Here is a 23,037-nt window from a genome sequence, read left to right as displayed (position 1 = left end):
GGAAACACACAATTCATACTGCTAATCCATTGTTAGTTGTGAGGCATGGGAATGTCAAATAGATTACAGATGAATGGGTAGTTTTATTGTACATGATTTCTGCAGGGGAAATAGGACTCCTTGCTTTTTGGAACCATAAAACCAAGTTCTGAACTTATGTACTCGCAATTGTAGTTTGTATTGGAAAATGTTCAGACGTCTTTGAAACGAAAGAAAGTCTCAACTCCCCTACTTGGCAGATTATAGGACAACATGACTGAGAAGTAAATGTACTTCTTCATCTCTGATTTTGAACAAATTTATGATACATGCAGGGCTTGGCCAGAAATGAGAATGACAGAAGTGGGAACTCCAGATGTCCAAGCATTTAGAAGGAATAGTATTTTGGTGCAGGTCGGGTAAGGCGTGGGCCATTTATATTAGTATAGTTTATAGGGAGTGGTTGGCACAGTGAAAAGAATACAAAACAGTAATCTGAAGGTTATATGTAAATTGAAGGTCAAGGGGAGTGGAAATGAAAGGAAAGGGGAGGGATAACTGCTGTCAGCTACATTGGGACATTATGCAGAATCGGTGGTGACAAGTGAAAGTATGTACCAGACTGTGATTCGAACATGGGATCTCCTACTCACAGGGCAGGTGCGATAAACACTGCACCATCTGGGACACAGTGTTACCACAACTGCACGGACTATCTTGGCTCGCCTCACAGCCGATCCACACTCCCATCGAGTGCCACCTATCCTCAGCCCCTGTCCATTTCCTCCGTATTTACTCATCTGAGATTCCCACAGGAGGTAGGACATACTAGTGCATCCACAGGGAAGTAGCTGGATTCATTGCCTAGCTAGGCCTATAAAATTATATGAAAGTGTGGTGTCTGCTCTTTTGGACATGGACAGGAGCTGTGGGTAGGTGGTGCTAGATGAGAGTGTGGATCAGCTGTGAGGCAAACCAAGATAGTCCATGCAGTTGTGATAACACTGTGTCCTGGATGTTGCAGTGGTTATTGAACCTGCCTAGTAAGCAGGAGATCCAGGTACACATGTTCACTCCGTAATGTCCCAATGCAGCCGATAGCTGTGATTGATTCCCTTTCCTTCCTTTATACCCTCTCCACCTTTAATTTACATATAATTTATAAGAGGTGCAGATTCTGTGTCATGTCTGTTGTTTCGGACATGTCAAAAATGGTAGACAACCAACATTCATGTAGTTTGAAGGTTGTTAGGTCAAGCCCCTATGTGGATGATTCTTTTAATCTTCTAACAATATTGTGAAAGTTGCTACTCATCATATAGCAAGATGCTGAGTCACAGATAGGAACAACAAAAAGACTGTCACAAATATAGCTTTCGTCCAGTAAGGCCTTTCTCAGAATTAAATGACAATCATACACATATATACTTGTGCAAATGCAACTCACACACACATGACTGCAGTGTCAGGCAACTGAGGCCACACTGTGAGTAGCAGCACCAGTGCATGATGGGAATGGTGACTGGGTGTGGGTGAGGAGGAGGTTGGTGCGGGGAAGGGGAGGAATAGTGGGCTAGGGGTGGCGGAGGTAGAGGGTGACATCCTGTTGGGGAGCACACAGAATTGAGGTGGAAAGAGGGTAGGGCAGCCATGTGCCATTGGGAGGTTAGATGAAGGGCAGTGGAGAGATCGGGAGGGGGAATGCAGAAAAGAGGAAAAGTAAAATGATGGTGTGATGGAGAAATGAGGGCTGTGTAATGCTGGAATGGGAACAGAGAATGGACTGGATGGGAGAGGACAATGACTTACTAAGGTTGAGCCCAGGATGTTATGGGAACATAGGAGATATTACAGGGAAAGTTCCCACCTGTGCAATTCAGAAAAACTGGTATTGGTGGGAAGGATCCATATGGCACAGGCTGTGAAGCAGTCATTGAAATAAAGTATGTCCTGTTTGGCAGCACGCTCAGGAACAGGGTGGCCCATTTGTTTGTTGGCCACAGTTTATTCGATGGTCATTCATGTCGACAGACAGCTTGCTGGTTGTCATGCCCACATAGAATACAAGACAGTGGTTGCACCTTAGCTTGTAGACTGCTTGACTTGTTTCACAGGTAGCCCTGCCTTTGATGGGATAGGTGATATTTGTGACTGGACTGGAGGTAGGTGGTGGTGGGAGGATGCATAGGACAGGTCTTACATATATGTCTATTACAGGGGTATGAGCCATGAGGTTAAGGGGTTAGAAGAAGGGGTTGTGTAGGGTTGGATGAGTATATTGTGTAGGTTTGGTGGATGGTGGAATACCACGGGGATGGATGAATAGATTGTGTAGGTTTGGTGGATGGCAGAATACCCATGGCATTCTGGCCAAATTGCTCTTAAACAGTGGGAAGTAAGAAGGTGCTTAAAACATCATTGTACGCCTGGTCTGCGATAGTACCATGCAAAACAACATGGGCTTCAAGCCCCTCCGTGAAAAACACGACCACGCCATATCACCACTGCCTCCGAATTTTACTGTTGGAACTACACGTGCTATCAGATGATGTTCACTGGGTATTCACCATACCCACACCCTGCCATCAGATTGCCACATTGTGTACTGTGATTTGTTAATCCACAAAATGTTTTTCCACTGTTCAGTCATCGAATGTTTACACTCCTTACATCAAGCGAGGCATTGTTTGGTATTTACTGGTGTGATGTGTGGCTTATGAGCAGCCGCTTGACCATGCAATCCCAGTTTTCTCACCTCTTGCCTAATTATCACAGTACTTACAGTGGATCCTGATGCAGTTTGGTCTTCCTGTGTGATTATATGGATAGGTGTCTGTCTATTATACATTACGAATCTCTTCTACTATCGGAGGTATCTGTCAGTCAACAGATGATGTTGGCCTGTACACTTTTGTACTGTAAGTGTCCCTTCACATTTCCACTTCACTATCACATTGGAAACAGTGGAACTAGGGATGTTTAGGAGTTTTGAAATTTTGTGTACAGACGTACGACACAAGTGCTCCCTGATGATTTATAATGTTTACTGAAGTTGCTGATATGGAGTACGTGGCAGTAGATGGCACCACAATGCACCTAATATGAAAAATATATGTTTTTGGGGATGTCTCTATACTTTTGATCAGATAGTGTGCTGCCTTACCCTCTTTCCACCTCAGTGCTGTATGCTCCCCAACAGCACATCACTGTCTGCCACCACTATGCTACTATCCCTCTCCCTCACTACCCCAGCCACCTCCTTACCCCCCACCCAGTTGCCTCTCACTTCATGATGCACATGTGCTGCTGCTTGCAGTGTGGTCTCAGTTGGCTGAGACTCCAGTCATGTGTGTAGGAGTTATGTTGGTACGAGTGTGTATGTGTGTGTTTGTTGTCTAATTTTGATAAATGCCTCACTGGCTGAAAGCTATATTTGTGACAGTCTTTTTGTTTCTCCTATATGTGACTCAGCATCTCTGCTATATGGTGCACAGAAACTGCTCTTTTCATCATATTGTTCCATTCTGTCCTGGATTTTCCATTGTTTGATCTTTTAATCTTTTTATTTTCAATTTTTATATTACACTGCAAATAAACTGAAATAATGTGCAGTGTATTAGTGTACTGTATTTATTAATATTTCATAAAAGACAAGAAAGAGAGAGGCAGAGGAAAATTTGAGAGTGCAAATAAATTTAGAAGAATGGATTGTACTTAGTGTCCACAAGGACTTCGTATATAACTTTGGCTTGTAATTAAAGTGTAGAGAACTTATTCAGTTCCATTGTGACCAATTTCTACAGGAAGGGAACAGAAGTCAGACCTTGTACAATGTCTGAAATGAAGAGTTTCATCGACCTTCTTATATACACTTCAGTATTCAAATTGATTAACTAAGACATATGTTCTCTCTTTTGTATTGATGGGACTGTCCGTGCTATTTTCCGTATCACTATATCATCAGCAATATTTGCTGTAATTCTCAACTGCCTGAGATTTGACAACCCTGATGACATGGAGTTATGTAAGGTTTCTGATCCAGCAGCTGCTATAACAAACATTGTACATAAATTCAACGAAAATTTGCAGCGATCCTATATTTTTGGGGTTAATGCTACAGTTGATGAAATGCTAATCGGTTTCAAAGGACACTGTAAATTCAAAATGTATATTCCATCTAAACCGGCGAAGTATGGCCTGAAGCTTCAATGCCTAGCCGACTCCAGGACTAACTACACCTTCAACACCTATCTCTACTGTGGAAAAGGTACTGATGGAGCAGGACTTTCCTCAGACGAGAAGAAATACGCCATTATCACTCAGGCTGTCCTCAGATTGTGCAAGCCAATAGCACATGCTAACCGAAACTACACTGCTGATAAGTGGTATGTGTCAATCGAACTTGCAGATGTGCTACAGAAAAAAGATTTGACCACAGTAGGAACAATGCGGAAGAACCGAAAGGAAATGCCAGCATCTTTCTTGCCTTCCTGTAGACGTGAAGTTGGAACAACGCTGTATGGATTTACCAAACACATCACGCTCATTTTGCATGTACCTAAGAAAGGAAGAGCAGTAATTCTTATATCAACAATGCATCACTCCATAGAAGATGACGTGGAAAATAAAAAACCTGTAATAATAGCCCACTATAACAACACAAAGGGTGCTGTTGATACTGTAGACGAAAAGTTTGCCAAATATTGTTAAAGTCGCTGCACACAACGTTGGACCATGGCCGTGGTTTTCCATATTCTTGACATGAGTGTTGTCAGTGCATATATTGTTCATCAGTCATTCAAGGAAAGAACTGTGCTTACCAGGATGAACTCGATGAAAGCTCTAGCAAAAGAACTGATCGAACATTCACTGCACGAAAGGATAGTGAATAAATGCCTCCCACGAGAATTGAGATTTTCTATTGTTAGAGTTCTAAGAACTGAAGTACACCTCCATGAAGAGCTGGAAAAGGAGGGCAAACTACCTAGGGATGGAAGGAAGCCATGTTGCATTTGTCCACCAAAAATGAAGAGAAAGACAAGTTACTTGTGTCGCAAGTGCAAGGTCCCAAATTGTTTGGAATGCTCTTGTAAGGTGTGTCCGCAGTGCGTGTAAGGTGTGCGTATTGTGGCCACTTTCAGTAGTGCAGATTTTTTTCTGTTTCATTTGCTGTCAAGAATACTTATTAAATTTAACACTGGTGGTACTTGATCAACATTAACCTGCAACAACCAAGTTTCAAGTAAAGAACTACACTTAGATATTTGGATATTTGTCCATCACTGTAAATTTCAATGAGAATTTAGAATGCAATATGAATAGGTCTTTTTCACAGCATCGAAACAATATTTTGTTCATAAGTTACCATTTATGTATAATTGAAGAATAAATATGTAGTACTAAATTCAAAAAGTAGCACTAGATAGGTGATTTTTACGTATTTTTCCTGCCTTCTGAAGTTGCGTGAGAAGTACTCACGATTGTGATTAGGGGTTAAGAGCATCTGCTCCAGAGTGAAAGGTACTCTAGTGAATACCAGAAGGACTTGTGGCAAAAAAGCTAGGGCCTAAGACCCTGAGGTATGCACTGGATATACAGTACGGTGGTTAGACTTAGAATCTCCAATGGGGCCACAGTGTCGTGGGAGAAGGTAGAACAGCAAGTTGCAGCTAAGAAGCTTGCTAAGGTGCAGAGACTGGCCTGCTTCGCAATAGCAGGCAGAATTAGTAGCACGCCAACTGTTGTGATTGAAGCCGTGCTGGACATGCCTCCATTACACTTTTGGGTGTGAGTTTAATCTCTTGGCTGTTCAAGCCCAGGATTACAGAGCTTCTTTTAAAACACGGCTTTGACATCATTAACTTGCCATGTTTTTGCTTATCGTCCTTGGACCAGTATTCTTTGTGCTGTCTTCTAAGCCAGTTCTGTACTTCTAGTTTGATCATAGCCTTGGTGATTGTCAGGACAGGTTCTGGTCCAATGAATGGAGTCTCTGCCCCCAATTTGTTGGCTTGTTCATTGCCACCGATCCCTGAGTGGCCAAGGACCAACATTGGTTTTACCCAATTGCTTCCCCCTAGCTCCACCAGAGCCCCATAACATTCTGCAATAATTTTAGATCTTGTTGCAGGAGTTGCAAATGATTTAAGGTCTGTCTGGCTGTCTGAATAGATGTAGATGCTATGATCCTTCTAGCACCTATGTATTTTTTCCTCCACACACACACACACACACACACACACACACACACACACACACACACACACACACACACACACACACACACACACACCCTGATTGCAGTAATTTCAGCTTGGAATACCGAGGCCAGTTGTCCTAGAGAGATGATGCCCTCCAGTCTTCGCTGAATTCCATATACCACGGCCCCAGCACCTTGGTCTGATTTCGACCAATCAGTGAACCAGACAATGTCCCCAGTATGGTGTCAAACTGTTTTTTCTTACTGTTCCCAACTTCAAATTATATTATTGTACAGCTTGTTGAAGCAGTTGGGAGTTATTATGTAGTCGGCCGGCAGTTCCCCAGCCATTCCTATATTTGCCTCACTCACTATATTAGTGTGTGGGTCTGGATATCTCAATGAGATCCAGTTTTTACCAGTTTTGAGTCTGTATGCACCAGCTGCTTCACAAAGGTTTAGTGGAGGCATGTCCAGCATGGCTTCCACCCCAGTGGTTGGTGTGCTACTAATTCTGCCTCTTGTGGTGAAGCAGGCCAGGCTCAGCACCTTAGCAAGCTTCTTAGCTGCAACCTGCTGTTCTACCTTCTTCCAGGACACTACGGCCTTATAGGAGATCCTAAGTCTAACCACTGTGCTGTATATCCAGTGCATACCTCAGGGTCTTAGGCCATAGTTTTTTGCCAAAAGTCCTTCTGGTACTCAGTAGAGTACCTTTCGCCCTGGAGCAGATGCTCTTAATGTGAGGGGTCCATATTAGTTTCTCATCTAAGGGTACCCCCTAGATTTTTCACTATCCCCTTTCATTGAAAAGCTTTAGATTCCAACTTCAGTGTTGGATATGCTTCATGATTGGTACCACAACAGTCTTCATAGGATTAACCATTAGGTTCTATTTAATGCACTGGTCTTGCACAATGTTCAGTGCACCTTGTGCCATATTCCTAACTGTGTCAGTAAATTTGCCAAGTATTACTATGACAAGGTCATCTGTGTATCCTTCACAAAATCATTGCCTGGAATCTAGTTTCTCAATGTGTTTGTTCACCACTAGATTCCACAATGAAGTGGACAAAACTCCTCCTTGTGGAGAATCTCTAGTGGTGTTAATTACCATCTTTTCATTCATCACGGTGGCTTCTATCCTCCTTCTACTAAGCATGGCCTTAGTCCACCTACATATAGTGGTCACTAGGTCATGCATCTCTGCTGCCCTAACCATGGAATGAACAGTTGTCTTACAAAAAGTTCCCTCAATGTCCAGGAAGATGGAGTGGGCTCTTTCTTGAAAGCAAAGGGCTTTTTCCACCCTCACAACAAATTGTCAGAAAGCTTTCTCTGGTGATTTACCTGGTTGATGTGTGTGTTGGTTTGAATGTAGATGACCCATAGTTAGCCTCCTCTCCCTAACACGTACATTAACCAGACTGATTGATCTCATATCCTTGGGCCTGGTGTGACCAGTTTTCCCTGGCTTTAGAATAAAGACAACTGTCACTGCCCTCCAGGCGTTGCGAATGACTCCCGCTGCTAGGCTAACCCCTGAATAACCTGCACAGCGCTCTTACAAGATTCTCTCCTGCTTGTTTCAAGAGAGCTGAAAAGATGTCATCGGGGACAGGTGACTGGACCAGTTAGAATGTTCCCACTGCCCATTGGATTTTACTGAAATCGACACACGCCTTGGCCGGTCGCAGTCCTCTCTTTGAGTGGCTGAGAACCATTGTTTTCAGGGGTCACATTCTGGCCTATGTTATCCGCCAGAGCATATTGAGGAAAATTAATTTTGAGGAGCAGTTCCAGTGTCTCACATGATGTGTTTGTGTTTTCCCCATCCTCCTTCCTCAACGTACCTTCTGGATTAGTTCGTACCCTAGTGAGGCGTTTGTGAAGCCTGGCTTGAATTAAGCACCTCCCCATGCTTGTCACTTTAAAACCCTATGAAATATTCTAAGATAAATATTGCATTAAATATTGGTGAAAACATAATAAACTGCCATCATGAAACTGTTAAAATAAGTAAACACGAAGGAATGTTTGTATACAAACAAAATGCGTCTGATCAGGTTAGATCATAATTTCCTGCTTATTTACATGGTGCTTTATGCTACTATGTAGCACATACGAAGTTTGAGTTACAACCAATTGAACTGAACATATCTTGATCACACTGCATAACAGTTAATTTTTCAAAAACGTGCCAACACATACTGACCAAGGATAAAGGTAAGGATGTAGTGTAAAATATACTGTCTTTTGGCGTATAGGATTGTGGAGTTTATTTAGCTCTCGTCAAATTAATTGAGTAGTTTTATTCAAATTTTAGATACCCTGGATACAGTTGAGTTCCAGATAAACTTTACAGTTTGATGTGGGGTTTGTGCTTGTGGCAGTTTTGGCTTACCAGTAGTAAAATTCAGCGTTATTATAATCAGTGTTTATAAAAATTAATTAATGAAAAACTATACAGTGCTATATTTAACTCCTGAAGTTCAGATGCACAGTTTGATATAATACCGTTGAATTCAGTTTTAGTGTTTTTCTATATAATACTTGTGAATAATGTTCTATAGCCAGAAAGTGACAAATTAGCAGTTGGCTATGCATCTGATTTTTTGAGAGATCAGTCAGCAGAGTTAGAATATTTGATATGTTGAATCCTTTGCTTATTGCTGTTCCTCACTTACTTTGGCTGCATTCATCTTTTGTTTGTCAATGGGTTGATGAGTATGTTTAAATGTGTGACAAATTCTACTTGCCATCATAGCATTGACCTTGGAAATGTCCTAAACTTCCTCAAAGATACTATTGCAAAAGTTGTATGAATGTGGATTTAAATACTGCCTCACAGTTGTCGGCTTTCTCTCACAGGAAAGTATTCCCAATGGATAACCGGTTAATGGTATTTCTCTTGGCTTGGGAGGAACATAGTTCACCAGAGAAAAATATTAAATGTATATCTGTTCATGTTTCAATGTTAAATGACAAATGTTCAGTGTCAATCAGTAATGTACATTTGATGATACTCACATTAATATCCCACTTGTAGTATTTGAAAGTTTGAATGCATAATAAATTTTAAGTTACCTTAATTATTTGTTCAAATTAATTTCCAGTGGTACTTACAGAGACTTGATACCATATATTACAGATTATAAAACTCATTTCTTTGTTCAAAAAAGTGCCTTCAAAGTTGAGGTGTGTTATACTCGAATTTAATACAACAAGTCCAGTGTTGGCATCAAAATTCCTGGTTGCCTTAAAATTTGCCACATATTCAATGCTGCAGGAAATCTATTTCTATCCAGCAACATTGGATTCAATTGCACCAATGCAATGAACAGGAGTTAATGGGATTTACAAGCTTGCTAACAGTGTCTCCCTCATGCCCCACAATCACAAACCAGGAGCACTGTCTAGTCTGTGATGTGTCATTGCAGTCTACAGTGCCAGCAAACTTGAATTGAAAGTGATTTGTGTTATTGGTAACAGAAGAATATTTTCTTTAGTAGCTAGCTTCACAGTGGAAAAAATAAAAGGTACTCATATGATGCAGGCTATAAATACACTGCTGGCCACCGTAAATGCAACACCCTGAAGGAAGCATCCGAATCAAGTGAAATTTACACCATGGGTTTGCAGCGATGAGATATGCAACTGATTAGAATTTCAGCGCAGACGCACATCACGCGCGCCTGTGACGCCACCTCATAGCGCCATTTAAGGCTTGGCGATTTCGACGAGTGTACGTTCGGCACGTGTGTTTACATTGTGGTTGTTTCACGAGACGATCAGTTATGCCTCGTAGACAACAGCGAACATCTTTTGATCAAGTATCCGAGTTCGACAGAGGAAGGATAGTGGCTTACCGAGATTGTGGATTATCATACAGAGAAATCGCTAGTCGTGTTGGACGAAACCAAACAACTGTAATGCGGATATGTGACCGTTGGATGCAGGAGGGTACGACGGACCGACGTGGTGGATCGCATTCACCTCTGTGCACCACTGCACGTGCTGATAGACAAATTGTGCGCATGGCAGTGACGGATCGCTCAGTGACATCCCGAACCATAGCACAGCACATTGCGTCTGTAACGCATCATCCAGTGTCTGCGCGTACCATTCGACGCCGTTTACAGCAGAGTGGTCTGTCCGCAAGACGTCCGTTGCTTCGTCTACCATTGACGCAGAACCACAGACGTCTCCGTCGCCAATGGTGTGATGACAGACGGATGTGGACGGCAGAATGGAATGACGTTGTCTTTACTGACGAGGCACGCTTCTGTCTGCAGCACCACGATGGTCGGATTCGAGTGTGGAGACACCGTGGAGAGAGGATGCTGCACAGCTGCATTATGCACCGCCACACTGGTCTTGCACCGGGTATTATGGTATGGGGCGGTATTGGATATTACTCTCGCACGCCTCTAGTACGCATTGCCGGTACTTTAAATAGCCGGCGCTACATATCCGAGGTGCTGGAGCCAGTTGTCCTTCCTTACCTTCAGGGCTCGGCCACAGCCATATTTCAACAGGATAATGCGCGACCACACCTGGCACGCATTGTCCAAAGGTTCTTCGTCAATAACTAGATTGAATTGCTTCCCTGGCCGGCTCGCTCTCCGGATCTTTCGCCGATAGAAAACATGTGGTCCATGGTTGCTCAACGAGTGACCCAGATTACATCCCCAGCTGCCACACCAGATGATCTTTGGCAACGTGTGGAAGCTGCTTGGGCTGCTGTACCCCAGGAACACATCCAACGTCTCTTTGACTCAATGCCGAGACGTGTGGCAGCGGTGATCTCCAACAATGGCGGCTACTCTGGCTACTGATTCTGGCAGGAACCACATGTCACAGACGTCTGTAAACGTAATCATTTGATACTTGGTCAACATGTTATCTACAAAATAAATCTTGTTGTGCTACCTCTTGTCTTTCTTGGTGTTGCATTTACGGTGGCCAGCAGTGTAGAAAGTAAAAGCATATGCAGAACAATGTGGAAACACAGCAGCTGAGCAGCATTCCAGTCCTCCAGCAACAGAAAAAAAATTGCTATTGGCAGGCTAGTAAAGAAGAACAGAAAAACATGAGGAAGGCCAAATGTGCAAATACGGGACTGAATACAAAATGGCGGAAACTAGAAGATGCTGTACTGAAATGGATTCATGCACACCATCCAAATGGTATTCGAATTACTACAAAATGTCTCAAATACATGCTTGTAAGCTAGTGCTACAGTGGAACTTAACAGATACTAAGGGTGAAAATGTTTGGTGCTACAGGTTTATAAAGTATCATGGACATAGCATGTGAACCAAGACCAAAACATCTCATAAAATTCCACAACAGTATGAAGAGAGTATTACCTTTCCATCACATTATTATACGACATAGAAAACCAGTGTGGAACTAAGTTAAATAGTGCATAAAGACTTGTGCCAAGAAACAAAATTGTTGCCATGAAAAGTGCTAAAACGGTAACTATTAAAACAGGTGAACATGAAAAAATGCACTACACTGTTGTTCTTTCGTGTTGTGTTGATGGCACTAAATTTAATCCAGTGATCATTTTCAAGTGCTAAAAAACGTCAAAACCTTGTGGAATACTGGCAGGTGTTGTTCATGTTTGTGACAAGGGTTGGATGGATGAAGCTGGTATGAAATCGTGGATTAACAGAAGCAAAGGAAAGTCACTTCGTTGAAGATGAGTTCTCTTCTTGTGCTAGATCACTTCAGTAGTCATTTGTAAAATTCTGTGAAAGAGAAATGGAGACAATTAAATACAGAGCTTGCTGTTATTGCAGGAGGACTTACATCACAATTGCAACTTCTTGAAGTCTTGACAAATACACTACACTGAAAAGCCAAATAAGCTGGTACACCTGTGTAATGTAGAGCCCCAGTGAGCATGCAGAAGTCCTGCAACACAACATGGCATGTACTCAGCTAATGTTTGAAGCACTGCAGGGGAAGAATTGACACCAAGAATCTTGCAGGCCTGACCATAAATCAGAGAGAGAGTATGAGGGACTGGGGATCTTTTCTGAAGAGCATGACATCCCAGTTTTGCTCAGTAATGTTAATGCCAGGGGAATTTGGTGGCCAGCAGAAGTGTTTCTCAGAAGAGTGTTAGTGGGGCCACTCTGTAGCAATTCTACTGGTATTGCCCAAGTCTGTCAGATTGCACAATGGACATGAATGGCTGCAGGTGATCAGATAGGATACTTATGTACGTGTGATCTGTCAGTCATATCCAAATGTATCAGGTGTCCCATATCAATCCAGCACATGCCCTACACCATTACAGAGCCTCCACCACCTTGAACGGTTCCCTACTGACAAGAAGGGTCCATAGATTCACGAGGCTATCTCCATACCTTTACACATCCATCTGCTCAAAACAATTTGAAATGAATCATCTGACCAGGCAACATGTTTCCAGTCTCAACAGTCCAATGCTGGTGTTGACAGGCCAAATTGAGGTGTAATGCTTTGTGTCGTGCAGTACTCAAGGGTGCACGAGTGGGCCTTCGGCTCCAAAAGCCCATATCAGTAATGTTTTGTTGAATGGTTTGCATGCTGATACTTTTTGATGGCCCAGTATTCAAACCTGCAGCAATTTGTGCAAGGATTGCACATCCATCATGTTGAATGATTCTCTTCATTTCTTGGTGGTCCCGTTCTTGCAGTATCTTTCTCTGGCCACAGCAATGTCAAAAATTTTGTATTTTAATGGATTCCTGATATTCACTGTACACTCATGAAATCGCCATACTGGAGTATCCCCACTTCATTCTTATCTCAGAAATGCTGTCCTATCGCTCATGCACTGGCTATAATGTCACATTCAGACTCAATTAAATCTTAATTACCTGCCATTGTTGAAGCAGTAACTGATAAAACAGCTGTACTAGACACTTCTTGTTTTATATAGGCATTGCAGACTGCAGTGTCATATCCTGCTTGTTGACATACCTCTATCTTTGAATACACAAGCGTATACCAGTTTCCATGGTATTTCAGTGTATTTAAATTGTAAATGGAAGAGGATTGGAACAAATGGATGATGGATTAAGCCCAACATGAATTCAAACAAAGGGAGTTCTAAAATGATCTACAAACAAACAAGTGTGTCAGTCAGTAGAGCAGTTGCAATGTAGGGTGAGAGAAAATATCATTGTTAAATCTTTTAGTAGGTCGACATAAATAATGCTCATAATGGTAATGAAGACCATCTTATATATAGAGGACAATGATGCTGAGGAAAGTTGAGATAATGAATGTCAGTGATCTTACAAGGTCATTTTGGTTTTATAAACTAAGAAATTTTTAGGCTGGCTTTGCAATCTAATAAAAAAATGGTAAAAATGTACTTTCCTTAAAAATTGCTTGAAAATTAAGGTGCACCTTACAGTCTGTAAAATATGGTAGTTGTTTTCTTCGAATACATTTTGATTTGATCTGATGAGCTCACATCAATGTACTTAAGGATTTTTGCTGCTGTCCAGATGGTCATCAGATTGCATATAGTGATCTGCAGAACAAAATAGTATTTGTACTCTGCCACTGTTCTTTACTATCTCGTTATTTCATCTCACCATGGGTCTTAATACAGTCCTATTACAGTAGCACTCAAAAATGTTTTATAGAAAGCATTACTCACAATTACATAAACATAAGTGTGTAATACAAAAAACTGCCATTGCGTAATTGAAGGATATGAAATTGTAATCTATTTATTACAAGTCTGCATATCTATTTGCATGAGATATAAGAGACAATTGTCAGAGCATGTGTTTCCATAAGTGCTGATGTGATAAGAAATACCACTCCATCCATGGTAAGAAGATCGCAGCACTGCATTGATACTAATGGTCATCACTTCGAACACCTTCTGTAAATGGATGTTCAAGCCACCTTTTTGACCTTCATTGACCTTCAAAGACATTAGTGTTAAACATCATTGGATTCATCTCCATAGCTGCCATCAGAAAATAAGTATCAAACTGTAACATCCCATTTAAAAAGCAAAGTTGACCTTTATATCTCTGAAGCAACAATCAACCAATTTCATACTGTGGCCCCTGTTGTACCATGCAACTTTTGTCCCACAAATCTCTCAACTCCTATCATACTTTCAGAGTTACTCTTGGTGGCAATAGTTAGTGACTCACCCTGTATACTCCACACCATCAGAAAAGAATGTTAAATTTATTTTTGTCACTCCATAAAACCTTAAATCCGTCTTTGGCATTCCAAGTTCAGGGTTTCCTTGGAAAGTCTATCCTGTCCCTAGTTTTTGAATTTATGAGCTGGTTTATTTCATTTATCATGTAAATCGCCTGTTACTAAGTGACTTTTTATGGGAGACGTGCGTGGGCTCAGTCCATTATGTTGCTTCAGATCATCCCTGATTTGTTGAGGTGTTTCTCTTGGAGCTACAGCTGATTGCCTACAAATCATTCCGTCCTTAGCACAAACCATTTCAGATGAGAATAGCTCGAGGTTGTACCAAGACCTTCTCATCTGAAATACGTTGAAATAAGCCATTATCAGCCAACGTGCTACTTTGACTATATTACACTTCCAAATACAGCATTTTCTTTCGATGCAGTCATTCTATTACATATTCTTTTCATTTATTTTTCTTTGACATCTTCATTATATAAATTATATTCTCATGATCTAGGTAGTAACAAATTATATGGAACCACTTTAAGAGTAGATCTAGATGCTTCAGTCTGGAACCTCATGACTCCTACAGTCGCAGGTTCAAATCCTGCCTTGGACGTGAATTTGTTGAATATCCTTAAGTTGTTTAGGTTTAAGTAGTTCTAGGGGACTGATGACCTCAGATGTTAAGTTCCATAGTGCTCGGAGCCATTTGAACCATTTTAACAATTGTTAAGCATTGCATTTGCTGTAACCTAAGAGAAAACTTTATATATTATTTTTTAAAAAAGCATCGCAACTGTATACCAATAAGATTGTAACAATGAGAAGTCTTTGCTGTTAGATTCATAAGCATCTGACCCACCTTAAATTTCAAGGTGGTGGGTTACTCTGTACTGTTAATGAAATAAAATAAATAAATCAATCAATGTCTTTCATCCTCGCTCTTCATCAAGGATGATCGGACCTTAGCTTATTGGTTACTGTTACTTGCTGTTCATGCCATTGACTTTGCACACTTGTTAGTTGTTGCAATATGCCATATTCTGTTACCTCCCAGTCTTGAAGACATGCCGAACAGTTTGTTTCACATCAAGCAAGTGTTCCATTTTGTTATACTTCTAGTTCTCTACAAGTAAACAATCACTGAGTGAATACCTGAGTTATAGTGGTTAATGAATACCATGCCATCAAGGCAAGTTACATACTTTTGAGCTAAAAGAATATATACTTACATTGTTGTATGATTTTGCCCATTTACTGGATATGTAACCACAGCAGCATGAAGCGCTTGATGGAGTGACACTTGAATGCATTGCTCTTCTGTGACTGCATGCAAGCAGTACTGACAGCATAACAACGCAACTGAAAAATACTTCTGAGCACTGCTGTAACCTAACAAAACACTCCAAATACTGTTATCTGCATATTTGCAGAGACTTTTTGACCTCCTTGCTGTAGTTCATTTGCAGTACATACAGCACCACCACTATGCTGTACTGTGAAGGTATTACAAATGAGAAAAAAATTTTTTTGTTCTGCTCAGTTACAGGCCAGCTAAGGTTTTACATTTCTTTATGCTACTCCTTCATCTGTACACGTATTTCTCTCAACTCACCTGATGTCTAGTTTCTATCTTGTCTTTTGGAACTATTATGTTGTGGAGAATTTATCAACTCAATTCTGTTTCTGTATTTGGTTTGGTTTTCAATTTCTTGCTTATTTATACAAGTGTCTTGTAGGTCTTTGTGCACTTCTGTAAGCCAATGAGTTTTTTAATAAAAAAGATTCAGTGCTGCTGCACAGTTTTTCTTTTCAGTATGCTAAGACTCATTACCCTTCTTTGCCAAATTTGGGCCTCAGTTATTTTCCTACATATTTATGTATACTTGTCTATTGTTTCTGAATTTAAATGTTTGTACTGGTGTTCTGTTTCCTAATATCTTTTCTTTTTTCGTAATTTTCACTATCATTTGTTAAATCTGAAATCAGTGTTTATGATGCAGATGTGTATTCTGGCCAAATGACTGCCTTGCGAGTCAGAGGTTCTGCAGTTTTGGAGAATGAATTTTTACTATGAACATCTTCTGTTTACTATAATGGAAAGTCCATCTTTCATAGTCTTCCTCTTGTGGCTCCATTTTCTCCACCATTTGGCTATATGACTTATCATAGATCCTTAAATTTGTCTTCCCCTGATACTCTCATACTCAGTATTTGAGTGGGATTTTGCAGTATTGCTGTTCCCCATTACTGCTTCTTATCAGAGGAGATGAGTAGTCATGCTTTTCGTACTGTTTTTCTTTCTCTCTGTTTTGTACCTTCTCTACACCATCAGTATTGCTAAATCATCTACAGAAGTATAGCAGACAATTTTGACATCAATTTTCTATCCAAGTAGTATTCAACTTCTGGTATTATGTTCTGACAAGTGCTCCATCTGTTCAATGTTCATTTTCCTAGTATGGTCTGAAAGAAGAATGGAGTTAGTCCATTGCCTTGGCTAAAGTCTGTTCTTATATCAAATGAGGCTGAAGTTCTTTTAAAAGGACTCATGTTGTATTCTGCATGTCAGATTTTTTAAGAATTTTGAATAAAAGCAGTCGTGCTTTATAGTCATAAGCCTTCTAAAATTTTACAAATGTATTCCAATAGTATTTTGCCACTTTAGTCCTTCATCAATCTGCCCATCACAGGACCTTCCTGTCCTAAGCCATCCCTGATATATCTTGTATTTTAGAATTTCTGCTGTTGTTTTCTCCTTAACCTTTTCATGGAATTTCTTTGAATCTTCTGTGAACATGATTATCAGTTAATCTCGGCCAGGAAACACTATTATTAATCAGTGGTAATGGTCAGTTTCAATCTGACTATGAAATTTATCAAGTTCTTGGAATTATGCTTTGTTATTGGCACATAAGCTATGTGATATTCTCAAATCATATTAGTGTTGATTGCATATCTTTTTAGTGATTTAGTGATATATATGTGGGGTGGGGCGGATGGTTATCTGCCAACAATTTAGCTAACTGTCTTTTTCTTACCATTTGTCCTTTTTTCTTACATCCACAGTCAGGCAGACATTTATGAATGAAAACATTTTCTCCATGGACTGTTATGGTACATATTTATTCAAAATTAATTTGGCAGCTGTACGATTCTCAAGTGGTAAGTCAGTGTGATGTCTGAAACCTTTATAATTCCTTTTGAGGTAGTACTTTCCTTGAGTTAACTGTGTTTGCAAATTCCACAGTCATAATCTATATGTCCAGACAATGTTAGTACTTATTGTACTAATTTCTGTCGGTCATATCATACTGCACATCTTTATATCCACTCCCCAATGACTAGGCATGACATGTAATAACTTCGACATAGTTCATAGTAAGCTGTCACCTGAGAATGGCATAAGCCAAAATTCCAGTTGTGAATACATTTAATTAATAGCAGTTTAGGCAGAAAGTGTTCTCATCTCCATTCTGTACCAATCTGAGGATAAAAATTTAATAAAATTCTTACGTTTTCCTCTGGAACTTCAACAGATGCTTCTCAACATAGTTCTCAGGACTGTTTTGCTTTCTGCATTGTTCTTGTTAACTTGATTTATTGATGAATGTGCATCAATTATTGTGTACCTCTCATCTAAATATTTGATTATTGCAGGGAGTGAGTCTTTCTGGAGGTAATGGAAAAATTTGGTACTGATTGCAACATAGATTTGACGTTTGTGAATGCAGAGCCTAGTTCTGGGATAGTTTCGCGAATTTCTTCCCTGTGTTCTCTGTAAAAATCTACAGTTCTCTGAATGTGGTATTTTCTTCATCTGTGAATGTGCTGTTTTGTAATACCAATTTTGTTATACATTTATAGTGTCTCAAAGTATTTTGAGTTTGCCAATATTTATTAATGTTTGTATATTTAATGGTCCAGGTCTGTATGTAGTTCTAGTTGTGAACTTAAGGATGGGTTTAGAAGTCGCTCCTCACCTCTGCAAGTTCATCTGGGCTGCCCAGAGCACAAAGGCCCAAATGTTTCATTTATGATAATCGATTCTTCTGTCAGTGAATGGCAGTTTTCAAAATAAAAAAAGGTGAACGAAAATTTTACACAATGTGGAAGTGCATGACAGGTTAAAAATGTGAAGTATCTAGTAGGAAGTATGGCTACAACCAAATTACTAGCTTGTGTAGTTATTTACAGTACTGAAGACAAATTGAGAAAATGGAAAGTGAATTCTGACTAATATTCTGTTTCATTAACTGCAACAGTTTATCATGTCCTCTTTAATGATATTTTCAAGCTTCACTTACAGCATTTGGTGGACCAATCACATGTTGGTGGGTGTTAATATAAATCTATTTATTTACTGTCCCATCAGTTGTAAATCACTGGTCATTTCTTGAAATGTTTCAGGTGGAAGCCTCAACAAGATATGCATCTGATAGTGCAAGGTAAGTTTTCATAATTCACTGCAGAACATTTTGAGAAATATTAATTATTATTTATTGTGAGAGTACTTCAGAAATAAAATGCACTACTTTAATTATTCAGAATTACCAATAAGCACCAACATTACAAGGCAGTATTGTCAGTAATGCTGTTCTGTGCAACAACCATTATGTGACTGTTCCTAGATAAATAGAGCACATGTCTAATATCTGTACAGGAAGACAAAAGTTCAGCTGTATTGTGCTTAATCCAGAACATCACTTGAAAATCACTGACATTCAACAAATTCATTTTGATAGCCACAAGCTAATGTCATACTGCAGTAGAACAAGGAAGGGTGAGTGGCTATAAATCAAAAAATTGGAGCTGATTCCCAGCCTTTCAGATCAATGAATATAGTGTTGGAGAACTCTTTCAATGCTGTGCCACAGTGGTGCTCAGGAAACACACAAGCTTGTAGTGGTGACAGTTTACGGGCCATGATCAAGAAGAATTGTGAGTAGCTGGTGCCAGTTTCAGTAAGGTTGCGAAGACTTAACTGGTAAATCCTCATTCTCTTTGTTCCTCCATCATCCTGGTGTGATCCTGAACGCTGGCTCATTCATTAGACACATTACAGGTGACAAGGTAATGTATAATTTCTAGCTCTGGGTCAACAGTAGGGTTCACACATACCCTCTGATACAGGCCAGGCCCAGAGAGTGGTGACTGTTTGTAGTAACACTGTTCATGTTTACGTCGCACTTCACTTAGCGTAGACCGGGACTGTGTCCTAGGCATGCCCGATGTTGACTGACTGGGCACGGCCCGTGCTGCTGGAGTTGTTGTTGTTGTTTTGTTGTTACGCCGGCAGAGGTCGCGTCCGAATTCTCGCGTGCCCTCTGGTGGACGGGACTCTACTTGCGGCAACTACCGCCCGTGACGCGCCGTGTGAATGTGCGCCTCCCGCGATCTTTCTGGTGGCTCCTACACTCCTCCTCCTTCGGGGGGGTGAAGCCACTGTGATCCACTGCGTCGGAAGGTGGAGATTCGGGCAGGAGCGATGACCTCCACATCCATTGGATGGCCGGAGTCGAGGGGATCTGCCAACCCTCGAGCTGGAACCTTCGAATACGGCTGGAAGTGACCCACACGAAGAGGCCCCCGTCGTCCCACAACCGGAGCTCGGGAGAGAACGGGTGACAAGCTGTCTAACTCCGGATCCCGTTCCACCTTGGGAGGGGCAAGACCCAGTGGCGGGGACGAAGGGGAAGGGACGACCACAGGTGAACAAGCCCTCTGAGAAACCGAGCCTGCTAGGGGGGCCAGCTCTCGCTGGGGCATCTCGAATGATGGTGATGCCGGTGCTGGAGCTACTGGAGGCTGCCAAGGCTGAGAACCATTGCAGTGTGGCAGAGTCACAGCGGGGAGAGGAGGGAACGTCTCCTGTGAAACCAATACAGGTGCCGGCAATGGGGAAGCCGGTGTCTGAGAGGTCGGAGGGTGGGTGCCCGAACGTGGACGTAGCTGATTTTGGTGACGACGTACCACCCGATCCCCCGCCTGCAAGGTATAGAGCCGGCGGCCCTTTCGGCGCAGGACCACCGCCGGTATCCAACGTGGATTGCGACCAAACCCACGGGCCCAGACCGACATACCCAGCGGAAAGCCAGGTACTCCGTTTTGTGAAGACTGGCGAGGACCAGGCCGGAGGAGGTGCAGCAGAGTCCTAGGTTGACGCCCATGGAGGAGCTCTGCGGGGCTGCGGTCGCCCATTGGTGTGGTCCGGTATGCCGTCAAGAAAAACGTCAAAGCTTCCTCTGCAGGAAATTCATGCACATACTTTTTCATCTGCGTCTTAAATGTGCGCACCATGCGCTCGGCTTCCCCATTCGATTGTGGATGGAAGGGGGGAGAGCAAACGTGCCGAATACCGAAGCGCCTACAAAAATCCTGGAAGGTCTGCGAAATAAACTGCGGTCCATTGTCTGAGACCAGGGTGATTGGCAGACCTTCCACAGAAAAGATTTTTGCTAGTGCCTGGATTGCAACTTCTGAAGTGGTTGAGGAGCAGCGAACCACATATGGGAATCGGGAATAAGCATCAATGACAATGAGCCAAAAGCCATTGAGAAACGGGCCCGCAAAATCGATGTGAACACGTTCCCATGCTTGGGTTGCCGGCGGCCATGAAGAGAACGCTGCCCTGGGAGATGCTTGTTGGCTCGCACACTGGGAACAGGCGGCCACCAAGTGCTCAATTTCTCTGTCAATACCGGGCCAGTACACATGTCTGCGAGCCAAGGTTTTAGTACGGGAAACACCCCAGTGCCCCGCATGTAATAACGTGAGGACCTCCCTTCGTAAACCTGCAGGAACAACCACGCGAGGAGCTGTATCATCAGTAGCCAGAAGTAGAACTCCTTCCAAGACCGAGAGGCGGTCTCGTAGCAGAAAATAATTACGAAGAGGGTCTGAGGCCCGGCCCGGAGGGCGGGAGGACCACCCCTGCTGAATGAGGCGAACTACTTGCCGGAGAACTGGGTCAGCCGCCGTTTCCCTGGCGACTCAAGAACTAGTGATCGGAAAGCCATCAACTGCTTGGCGGGATGCCACATCCAAATGAAAGCACATAATCTCCTCTCGATCGAACGTAGGATCCGGGCCCACCGGAAGACGGGAAAGAGCATCGGCGTTGGCATGCTGTCCTGTAGGGCGAAAATGAATGTCATAATGGTACTTAGAGAGGAACAAGGCCCAGCGCTGTAGTCTGTGGGCCGCCCTATCCGGAATCTGAGAGGCGGGGCCAAATAACGATATTAACGGCTTAAAGTCAGTGATTAACTGAAACTTCGTGCCGTACAAGAAAGGGTTAAACTTGGTAACAGCGTAGACAATGGCCAAAGCCTCTTTTTCCACCTGGGAGTAATGGGCCTGCGCGGAACTAAGCGTTTTAGACGCAAACGCCAGTGGTTGCTCGGAACCGTCTGCGTTGCGATGGGCCAGGACCACCCCCACCCCATACTGCGAAGCATCTGTAGCCAGGACCAACGGCTTACGGGGATCAAAAGTAGCCAAACAAGGGGCGGAAGTGAGGAGGCCCTTCAACGAGGAGAACGCTCGCTCGCATGCAGGCGACCAATCAAAAGGAACACCCTTGTGCAGAAGGCAGTACAGGGGGTGGGCTATAGTGGAAGCCCTGGGAATGAACCGGTGGTAATAGCTATCTTGCCTAAAAAAGCTTGTAACTCTTTCAACGAAGTGGGCCGAGGAAGGTTGACGATACCTTGGACCAAACTTCCTAGCGGCTGTACGCCATGCCGAGAGATGGTGTAGCCCACATAGTCAATGGACGGTTGGAAGAAGTTTGACTTACGCAGGTTGCAATGGAAGCCCACAGACCTGAATTTGAGTAAGAGGGTGCGAAGGTTGTGCAAGTGTTCCTTAGTGCTGCGGCCTGTGACAATGATGTCATCCAGGTAATTAATACAATGAGGGATTGTCGACGTGACATGCTCAAGATAACGCTGGAATATCGCCGGGGCACTGGATATTCCAAAAGCCAACCGCTGGTATTGGTAAAGGCCAAACGGGGTGTTGACGACCGCCAGCCGTTTGGAGTCCTCATCAAGTGGTATCTGATGATAAGCCTCCGACAGATCAATTTTCGAAAAATATTGGCCTCCCGCCACGGCGGAGAACAATTCATCAGCACGAGGCAAAGGATAGGTGTCCACCACCAATTGGGAATTAATGGTGGCCTTGAAATCGCCACAAAGACGTAAGTTTCCCGAGGGCTTCTTGACAATAACGAGGGGCGAAGCCCACTCACTGGAAGAAACGGGAAGAACGACCCCTAGGGCTGTCAGCCGGTCTAGCTCTTCCTTTACCTGAGGGCGGAGAGCCAAGGGGATCTGTCTCGCGCGTAGAAAACGCGAGCGAGCCGACGCCTTCAACGTTAAGTGAGCTTCAAAATCGGAAACACGCCCCAGGCCCTCCTCAAATATATCTGGAAAGTCTGAGATCAAAGATTCCAATGAGTGATAGGGAACGTCTTCGGAGACCAACTGTATGGTGTCAGCGATAGAAAAACCGAAAGCTTGAAAGGCATCCAGGCCAAAAAGGTTAGCGGACCTCGCATCACTGACAACAATAAAAGTAATAGGCCGAGTGACTGATTTGTAAGTCACGTCGGCAGTGAATTGACCCAGTAGGGGAATGAACTGTTTACCACAACCGCGTAGACGCCGGTA

At 42.5% G+C, this 23,037-nt stretch overlaps 1 protein-coding gene across 5 annotated transcripts in view; it reads left to right on the top strand.

Moving 5' to 3' along the window:
• Nucleotides 1-23,037, top strand: part of LOC126212980 (zinc finger protein 271-like) — a 284,312-nt gene that overhangs the window by 34,221 nt on the left and 227,054 nt on the right. For all 5 annotated transcript variants that reach the window (XM_049940523.1, XM_049940521.1, XM_049940520.1 and 2 more), the window contains one exon: nucleotides 18,770-18,807. In XM_049940523.1, the coding sequence (XP_049796480.1) occupies nucleotides 18,770-18,807 (38 nt within the window). The remainder of the gene's footprint in view (nucleotides 1-18,769; nucleotides 18,808-23,037) is intronic.

The sequence above is a fragment of the Schistocerca nitens genome, chromosome 11, assembly GCF_023898315.1.
Source record: "Schistocerca nitens isolate TAMUIC-IGC-003100 chromosome 11, iqSchNite1.1, whole genome shotgun sequence".
Lineage (NCBI taxonomy): Eukaryota > Metazoa > Arthropoda > Insecta > Orthoptera > Acrididae > Schistocerca > Schistocerca nitens.
This window is presented reverse-complemented; position numbering and strand designations above follow the sequence as displayed.